The sequence below is a fragment of the Aplysia californica genome, unplaced genomic scaffold (genome assembly GCF_000002075.1).
Source record: "Aplysia californica isolate F4 #8 unplaced genomic scaffold, AplCal3.0 scaffold00050, whole genome shotgun sequence".
NCBI classification, from domain to species: domain Eukaryota; kingdom Metazoa; phylum Mollusca; class Gastropoda; order Aplysiida; family Aplysiidae; genus Aplysia; species Aplysia californica.
This window is the reverse complement of record NW_004797320.1, coordinates 791,420-801,532: the sequence shown is the minus strand read 5'-3', so window position 1 is coordinate 801,532 and position 10,113 is coordinate 791,420. Positions and strand designations below refer to the sequence as shown.

Sequence of the window (10,113 nt, the reverse complement as noted above, 5' to 3'; positions counted from 1 at the left end):
GGGGGGGAATAGCTGCATTGGTAAGTCCACTTTGTTTTTTTACCAATATTCATACTTCCTTGTTTTCCTTGTGTCACATGTGTAGAGATGCCTCTTTTTCCAGGAATACGTGGGACTGAGATATCCCTGACTTGTTTAATGTGTATTATAATAATTTTTGCCTAGTTTTGTTTGTGCATGAGATACCAGTGGTTCCTTTCGCATACAATTTTGTAGGTTATGTTTTATATATATATTGATGTAGAATCAAAGCAGGAAATATTCTTCATATATATTATGTTAAGAAAAAGTAATTAATCCTTCTGAACCGAAACATTTTCTACCTTTTCCAGGACAGCCTCATCACTTTTTGGTTGGTTCAGTCAGTAAAATATTTAGCTCTTGGATAATTCCTATAAAAGAGGAACATTTAATTCAGTGGGTCCTACCATTTAAACAATTGAAAATTATGGTGTTAGAACATGCAACTTTTTCTTTTGTCCAAACTGATGTTTCAGCCCTTTACAACAATGACTGTGGTCAACATCGGAACACCGTTGAGAAGAAAAGATACAGGGTGGTTGGAAATTCTTATATAGTCTTTGCTTTTGAAAATGTTTTCCACCCAGTATCAGGTCTGTAATGTCTTGAATTCCCAGCACCCTATGTTTCACTTGTTCTATTTTCTCTCTAAGTTTTTAAAATATTTTTTTACTACCTCATTTGATTCTCTCTTAACCCCTTGACTGCACTGTAGAGGTATCTCATACGTCTGGATAATCTGCCACTCAGTGTGCTGTAAATGTACCTAGTACGACCGCTATAGCCCATGTTTTGTTTTGTAGATTTTTCAGCTTCTATTAAGTTTTGAATAAAGAGAGTGGCATCCATCCTACCCCCTGGGGCAGTGCCTCTGACTGTAGTGTCTTTAGGCCATTCCCAAAGGGGGGACAATTCTCGTTCAAGCACAGTAGAATTGTAAATGGGCTTATTCATCATGTCATGCTCATAACTGTACCTGATCTGCAACAGGGAACTGCTGCTTTTTCTTTCCTAGTCCTTACTATTGTCATTTTCCTCTACTTCTTTTGTATGTTTGTCACACTCTTGTGACCTGCTATTTCCTGGGTGCCTTGATAGTCGAAGCAGACCTTGTGCTGTTGAAGCTAGAGAGGTGAGCAGAGTAAGTCTGATTCCCTGTAAGGACTTCTCTGTTGACACCCACCCCTTGGCGCTCATATGACCTTATGCAGTTGCGAGTGCCGTAAAACCCTCTACTAATAAATAAAAATAAGAATGGCCTCCCTTGAAAGTTTATTGATTTTAGCTATGAGTTCATGATCTATATACAGACTATTGGACTGGAAGCGCAGGTTCTACAAAACAAAGCAAGATGTGTTGTTTTACTCACCACATCATGGGAGGCTTATGTGTTGACTCGGAATGCTTATTAGTCTCTGTACTTCATACTCGTTTACACCGTTATAGCTCTATCTGAGTCGTGTCTATGGATAAAACTGTCTTTTCATTTCTCTTTCTATTGAAAGTGGCGGTTCCACTGACTGAAGTGTCTTTAGGCCGTTCCCAAAGGGGGGATATTTCTCGTTCTTATGCACAGTAGAATTGTAAATAGGCTGATTCAACAATGTCACGCTCATAACTGTGCCTGAACTACAATAGGGAACTGCTGCTTTTTCTTTCCTAATCCTTACTATCATCATTTCCTCTATTTCTTTTGTACGTTTGTCACACTCTTGTAACCCGCTATTTCCGGGGTGCCTTGAAAGTCGAAACAGACTTTGTGCTGTTGGTGAGTGGTTGGCGGGTGCTCTGGTGTGGTTTGCTTCTTCTTTCCTAACAAACATCTATCGTCCTTATCTCCCCTTCTTCTTTTTTATGTTTGTTATTTTCTTGTGACACCTCCAATCTTCTGGCGCTCATTTGACCTTTTGCAGTTGCGAGTGCCGTAAAACCTCTACTAAACCTAAAACTTTCTGATGTTGAAGCTAGAGAGGTGAGCAGAGGAAGCCCGATTCCCTGTAAAGACTTCTTTGTTGACATCCACCCCTTGGCGCTCCTATGACCTCATGCTGTTGGAGTGCATTAAATCCTCTACTATGAAAAAACAAACAAAAAACCCTCAACTTTCTATTGAAATATGGTTTAGCGGGTAGCCCGAGCTTTGCTACCAAAAAAACAAAGCGAGGTATGTTGTCTTTCTCACACACATCTTGACAGACGGAGCCAACATTCAGTTTCAGTACTTTTAAGCTGTTTACGTTGTTATTCTATGCAGGTCTTGTCAATGGTTGAATTCTTCTCTTCATATCTCTTTCTATTATAAGTTTTACCGATCTGTCTCTTATAATAAGTGAACAACCAAAGATAAAAGATTGTGACCTGTGACGTCTTGTGCATGGTAGAATTTTCCTTAGCATGTGAGGTGCATATACAATTAACAGTCAAGGGGTTAAGCATTCTTATATTATTTTGGTACTGAGCTATGCCAGTGTTGTTGTAAATATTTAAAGTGGAATTGTGTTGCTGTTAATGTTATTAAACTGAAAACATTTGTGTTTGTAAACCACACGGACAGCCTTTACAGGGGTGAAGATTTTGAATAACCTGTGTCTATTGTGCAATTCCATTTCTCTTTGAAATATGTATCATTGTCATTGATTGGAATGATGTTAAAGGTTATTCTGTCGTTTTTTTCTCCTTCTCAAAAGTGGAAATAAAATTATTCTTGTTCTTTCATTTTATTTGTATGCATTGTTGACTTTTTGGGGGATCCCCTTATTTCTTTTATAGTTTTTCTGCTTTGTTTTCATCTGTCTCCTTAGCTATGGTTCAGAAACCATTTACTCATTATATATATCTATGTGACTGCTTGCTTTCACTAGCAGTACATATAGTCATTGGCATTTCCTGACCTCAGCATCTGTATTGATTTTTTCCAGCTTTCAAAAAAGTGGTGACAATATGAATTTATAAAACGCCTAATGCCAAGAAGGTTTTAAGTGCTGTGCAATGTATGAAGCAGAATTATCATTAAGTATAACGGACAAATCAAAAGACAGAAAATGTATATTGTGAGACCATTTATTAACAGCAAACACACACACGCACACACACGCGCGCACACACACACACACACACACACACACACACACACACACACACACACACACCACACACACACAACTCCCATGCTCGCCCACATTTACATTTTTACTTACAAAAACTGCTGGCAGAGGATAGTGTTGAATAACTGTCTTAAAATTTGTTTCAATCTTTCTGCTGAGATGGGAGGGAATTCCAAATCTTACAAGTATAGGAAGAAAAATTTCTTCCTTCCTCCCAACTTATTTGACTTCACAGTGGACACTCTCATAAGATTCTCATCAGCAGATGTCAAACGTCTTGATGTTGTGTATGACTCAATAAGGTCTTTAAGATAATTGTGATGCTTTGTTGCTCATGCACTAATGACATAAAAGAACAATGTTGTAATCAATTCTAGCTTTAAAAATTTTTTTATTAGCGGACGATAACCGTCCACCCGATAGAAAAGAGGGTCAGATTTTTCCGTCCCTCGGAGTGCCTCGGGCAGTACCTGCCTCGCTAAATCTAGTGCGCACAAGGCCGGAGGAGTAGCGGAGAACAGATTCACCTTTGATCGGAGCCAAAAGGCCGAGAAGCAATCAATTCTAGCTAGTGTAGCTTTATTAACAAAGCTGTACCATCTTTATTCGGAACTTTTTTAAAGACCAATTGGTTGCTTTTAAGCACAAGGGGGCTATCCCGAAAAACGCTGTTTTGAGAAAATCGAAGATAAAAGTTTTTGGATCCTTTCTGTTTCTTTAAAAGACAAGGAGAGTTTTCTCCTTGTTTGTAAACAAATATACACACCAATGAAACCAAACTTCTCTTATAGGTAGAGCAATGCCCACTTTTGGTGTAGGTCAAGATTTCTGGAAACCCCCGAAGTCTGGGTTAGCCTGCTTGTCCTTAATTAAAAGCGACCAATTGTGCAGCTCTATTTCTGAAGCATTGCAATCTGTTTATCATTCCAAACTTAAGTTGGCAATCCTTCGTCCACAATGCAATTATTTGCAAAGGTGATTGATTTGTTGTTTCATTTGCAATTTGTGGTCAAAGTAAATACCTAGCTTAGTTTGCCTTCTCACTAAAAGTAACATTTTCGGAACCTATCCTGTTATCAACACGACTGAGTTCAAACTTGCTGATGGTGTTACACAGTAATAACTCTGCCTTCTTTTTCATCTTTAATTTGTTGTCAATCATCCACTTTTGAACATTGTCAATGCAACAGCTCACACTGTTCAATAAGTTGGTTACATCAGACTTATGACAAGCATATGTGAGGCAGTATGGTGAAATCAGGCGCTCGTCAAAATAATGAATATCAAGAAACAGGCATTTTCCGCAAGTTCGGGAATTTTTAGCAAATTTTCGTTCTTTTTGTCTCAACACCTTTAATGCCCTTTAAAGAACACATTTCTCTGTGAATTTTACTGAAAAACATTGATTAAAGGCATAAAAAGATGTAAGTTTTCAGTTTCCATGGACTCTTAAGTTAAGGAAATAACACAACTTTGGCGGCCACTTTCTCACAAATTTTACCTCTGAAACCAGTCGACCCCCACATCCTTCAATCGCTAATATCTTGAATTGTATCATAGATAAATTGATATTTTTTCATCAAAAGCAAGGCAAATGGACAGGCTTTAAGATTATACATTACCAATAACTTCATATGCCCCAAAATTGAAAAGCGCCCGAATCTACTGCGTCATGACAAGCATATTTTATTTTGTTCTTGAGCAATCTCTAAAGTGTTGCTTCAGGCTCTGTGGAGTGTTTCATAATTAATGGAGTTTCTTTTGCTCAAAGTATTTAAGCATTAATGACATGTCCTCAAGATTTGACTTTTGATTCCTTTCAGTTCATATTACTTAGTCAGAGACATGCCTTTAGACTTCATTGAGAATCACTTTAGTGTATATTATATTCTTGCAGATTTAAACTTATATTTTAGAGTTTTCTGGAGATCGAATTTTTTTTTTCATTAGTCTACCTCTAAACCTAAAATCTGTTATTTATTTGGCATGCTGCTTTTTGGTACTTGACCCAGACTTTCAGGTATAAATTTGATTGCACAGTGGGTGACTGAAAGTGAAAGGGTCTACAGATACAATAAAAAAAATTTTAATTTGGCTTACGGTTTCAGAACTGGCACCATTTTGAGGTAGTAATTCTTCCTCCAGTTATGTTGTGCTTTATATTAACTTGCACAGAGAGAGCTTGGCTCCCTTATTTTGATGAACTATGTGACTCTAATCTAATGGGGTTTGATCAATTTGCGCACATTAAAGATCCCTTGGTGGTTAAAAATTGATGAGAGTAGGCTTCGGCCGCCACACGGGCAAATGTCAACATTTCTTAACCAACTGAAAATGTTGAATATGTCCCGCACGCTCATATGATCTTATGCAGTTGTGAGCGCTGTAAAAAAAAAACTTCCCAAAAAACAACCAAACAACAACAACAAAAAAAGTGCACTTTCATATGTGGGAATCAATTCCATATCACCACCATCCACGTATGAGTCAAGTCTGAAACAACAATGCAATTGCTTTCAAATTCTTGACTTCAGACAAAAACATGACAGTTACAAAAAGTTGAAATTATCTTTTATTCCTGAACACTTCAGTTTCGCAAATGTATTAAGTCGAGACATCAGTGCATGTGTAGCTTACATGTTGATCATACACAGTAGTCAGTCAGCCTTGTGATACTATTCTTTAAAATATATACACCAAAGACTTTTTTGACTTTCATAGCTTTGATTTGTTCTTATGATGATAAGTGTACCCACCATGATTACTATCCTCGTATGAAGAAGCAGAGCAAAATCAAATAACATTTTCAATAGACTATCAAGCTGACTGTGGATATAATTAAGGAAATGAATTGGTACAATGAAATAAGTACTGTAAGGAGCTTGTTGGTCTTGCTCTGGTGGTTGTGGTTGTACGAGGACACCTTGGCTGGTACTTGTCTTTTTTGACTTTGAATCAAAAGCATCAGGCTACAAAATGGGGCATCTCAAAATTCATTACGGTATGTTAAAACTGTCTCAGTTAATTTAATACCATTCTCTGTTGTATTTTGTATCTTACTTCTCTAGAAATACACTCCAAAACTGCTGTCTTAAAACATGTAGAAATAAGGATGATGATGATGATGACAGTAATGTTGATAATAATGAGAAGAAATAAACAATGAAAATAGTAATGATCTTTCTTAATCGAATTACCATGGCAGGTTGTTGAAAGTCTTAGGCATACTGCTTCATCTTACTTTTATTTCCTTTGTTGTTTTTTTTACCAGCATTATGTTTTCCAACATGTCCATCATAATCATAGTGACGATACACAATTCTCCTCTCCAGCTCAGAGACACGCCCAGAGCTGCCCTGGCATCTTAAGTACACAACGTCCTCCCCCCACAAAGTTTGGAGCTGTGCTCCATAGTAAGATGTTTGTCAGACTTCCCAGACAAGAAACCACATGGAATTATACAGTGATAACATACACATTTTCACATACAATTGCTCTGCATTCTTTGTTTCATTTACAGACAAATTATGTTGTAAGCCTAAAAATGGTGTGATCATAAATGCCATAATAAGTATAAAATAGTTTATGCTTTTGATTCATTGACGGCATCAGAATCGGTCCTACTTTCACCACCTTCTGTGACCATCTGTCGTCTTTTCACTCCTGGGCTTTGGCGAAGTTTTAGCACAAAATATTTGTCCTTACGTATATCACGCAGCTCATCATAAAACTTATACTTTGGTCTAAAGTTGTCATCGTTCATACTTCTGTTCGTTTCTCCTCCAATGTCATCGTCTGAGATCAGTGTTGAGCATTCTGGGGATCAGAATTCAAATTATTCAGAGAAATGCAAGAGAGGAGGTACAAGTTCAAAGTAATGGCTATAGGTTAGACAAATTGTATTGAGGCCTGTTGAAAAGCACTAAGGACTCTCATGCTAATAATACCGGCGTTCGTGGTGTAATGATTAGATATAAAAGACATTTGTATGATCCCATTCTTTCTGCTAAGATGTACTGTATCTCTTACAGCCGGGCGGGATTAATCCTGGAACATATAACAGGTAGGGTGATCGAAACAGCCTACCTCCCAAAATGATCAAAAAAGTATCCATTGGGTGTGTATAATAGTATAATATTAACATCGATTAAAATCAGTTTCAGAAAGAACCCCCCTCCCCTAAAAAAACCTAAACAAAAAACAAAACAGGAACAAAAACACATGTAGGTGGAACAGGCTCTGTTAAAAAAACCACAAAAGCCCCAACCTACTTGGCGGTCTCAAGCAAAACCAAACATGAATGTTTCAAATCAAAGTATTCAAAGAAGTCAGTTTCATCGTTAATGTATGACTTCAATACAATGTACTAGTTCCCGAAGTTTTAAAACACACACCCCTGCTCCCCCCTCAAAGAGATGGTGTTAGTGGTGGTGGTGAGTATGTGCGTTTGTGTGTGTGTGTGTGTTTGTTTGTGCGTATGTGTGCGCACAGTAAAGGAGAGGGACAAATAGACCCACAGCTAAACAGCTTAATGTCCTTTAGCAAAATGTCGATGTCTGCATTGTCATTAATACGCTTTTACCTCCCAATGACCATTGGGCAGAGGATGTGCAGAAGGTCAGTTGTAAATCCTTGATATTTATCAAATGAGCTGTTGGTTTTTGCTCTATTTATCTATCTCCTACCCAAAAGCAACACAGCACACTTCCCTCTATTCCCATGGTCCGATGGGCCCGTGGGCTGGTGAAAACAGAAGGGAACCTTTCTCAGACTGGAACTGACAGATAACAATTTGTCTGGGATAAGCGCAACACCAATGAAGTTACGATACTAGCAACAACAAAAACCACAACGAGTATGTCTAAAAGAAAGTGCTTGAAGAGTTTACCTTGATATGACCACCGTACAGGCATGATGCCTCTCTCGGGCAGTGTGGCAATTGTTATAGGCACCGCGGCGTACAGAACCGAATCAGAGAAATGGCATTCAATCTGGAGAATTGACAATCAATGAGAATAAACAATAAAATTCACAGTGAAGTGTGGCAATGCAGACATGAAATAGGACGTCATATAAAAGTGTTATAGGTCTGAGTTATGTCGGATGCGGGGCCACCCTTGCTCCACTTGGGTTGTGTGGACTATAAATTCACAGTGAGTGGCTTAATTTAAAGGAGTTACAATTTGAGGCTGACAAAGGCCACTTTAAGTGACCTAACAAACATGAAATATTTGATACCCGTGCTGTCCTTTAATTAATACGCGTTCGGTCTTCCTCTAAAATGCACTGTTCACCTCGTGAAGTTCACTGAGAGTGGGGTGGGTGGTGGTGGTGGCGTGTGTGTGTGTGTGTGGGGGGGGGGGGGGTTAACTCAGAGTACTTATATAATAATTATGTAATATTTTTAAAGGTTAACCATGGCTCTTAGCTAAAGGCACTGCCCCCCCCTCCCCTTCGTTCAGTATTCCACAGCTCTCGTGCAAGTGTAATGTCCTGGGATTGCTGAACTGGAGACGAGCTGAGACCATGTTCACCCCCCCCCCCCCCACAAGACCCCCCATCCCCCCAAAAAGGATTAAAAAACGATAATTGAACTTACTAACTCTCTCTGTATACGCTATAATTTAACTGAGGTAAATCAATACACTGAGAAAACTGAAAATTATTTGATCTGTTGTTCAAATTACACAGTGTATGGGTATCAATAGTATCATAAATGGTACCAAGTTTAGCTGGAGTGCTGAAAAGAGAGAGTTGTCATAAGCATGCACAGGCGTACTACTCACAGCCACGCAGTATCTGACGTCGATGACCCTGCATTTGCTGAGGCGGGACGGGCAGGTGGCGGGCACGTTGAGGGTTAGGCCCTTCCACTGACGCCGCTGGCCAGCACGGACACTGGCGTGGAATTCCAGCTCTTCCAGCAGGATGGGCCGGCAGAAACTCTCCCCATACGTGACCAGCTGGGGGAGAAGAAGGAATGAATGTTTAGGAAAGTCCGGGTTCGAGCCTCGGTTCGGACATGGATTTTTTATCGCCCCCTCCTGCCCACCCAGCAGTAATGGGTACTTGACTTCGATTTGGGGAAGTAAAGGCGGCGTGGAAAGGAACCTTTTTCTTCTTCATCCTACGACTATATGCCGAAGGCCCAGGAAGTTTTCTTACTAACAAGGCAATCCCCAATGTCCCGATCGGATGCGGGAACAACTTTACTTTTTTTTACTTCTTCAATACCGACGTCTGTGGCGCCTTCAAATGTTCAACATGTAGCAAACTTTTCTCGGCCAGAATTGGTCTCATCGGCCACAGCAGAATCCACTAGTCATCATAACCTTTAAATTCTTGTATTGCGCTGGGGAAATATTATTCTCCTTTGTGGATGTATTAGTCATCGTCAGACATCGACGAACGAGCTATAATTATTATTATATCGGCGTATGTGGTGTAGCAGTTAGGGTGCTTCGCCCACGCGCGCAGGAGGCTCGAGTTTGATTCGAGAATGGGGAGAACTTCTACCCAATGTCTTAAATTGTCTTTCTGTAGATATCATGTTGCATCCCTCTCAGCCCGGGTTGCCCTGACAGGCAGGTTCGAAGCCTGCCTCTTAAATGATGTTGTGTCGATGGGGACGTAAAATAACCTACATTTAAAAAAATCCACTCTCACCGGCATGCTGGAGATCATTTAAAAGGAGTTTGACCCCGTTGTGCGGGAAGGAGCAATGATTGTAAATGCTTTAATCTTTTAGGAGGCAGACTGCTTCCAGTTACCTTGTCCAAACCATAATCTGTTCAACTTAATTACTATGCTCCTACAAGAAACACGATGGTGTTCCAAAATGATAAGGGTTAATATGTGTAGAGAGGGGAAGGAGGCCCTTTTTTTAGTGCCAGATCTAAAATAGAATGTCGGCGATTTCTCTGCTCGGATGCTCTACATAAAAGAAAAGCTATTACCTCCTCCTCCTCCTCCTCCTCCTCCTCCTCCT

The 10,113-nt window shown here is 39.5% G+C and overlaps 1 protein-coding gene across 3 annotated transcripts in view; it reads right to left on the bottom strand.

Annotated features, from left to right (window-relative positions):
* Nucleotides 1-5,679: 5,679 nt before the first annotated feature.
* The window catches only part of LOC101856871 (arrestin domain-containing protein 3), a 48,829-nt gene continuing 44,395 nt past the window's right edge, over nucleotides 5,680-10,113 (bottom strand). For all 3 annotated transcript variants that reach the window (XM_005092649.3, XM_005092650.3, XM_035968299.1), the window contains exons 7-9: nucleotides 8,912-9,088; nucleotides 8,014-8,116; nucleotides 5,680-6,941 (exon numbers count right to left, since the gene is read on the bottom strand). In XM_005092649.3, the coding sequence (XP_005092706.1) occupies nucleotides 6,709-6,941; nucleotides 8,014-8,116; nucleotides 8,912-9,088 (513 nt within the window). In that variant the 3' untranslated portion in view covers nucleotides 5,680-6,708. The remainder of the gene's footprint in view (nucleotides 6,942-8,013; nucleotides 8,117-8,911; nucleotides 9,089-10,113) is intronic.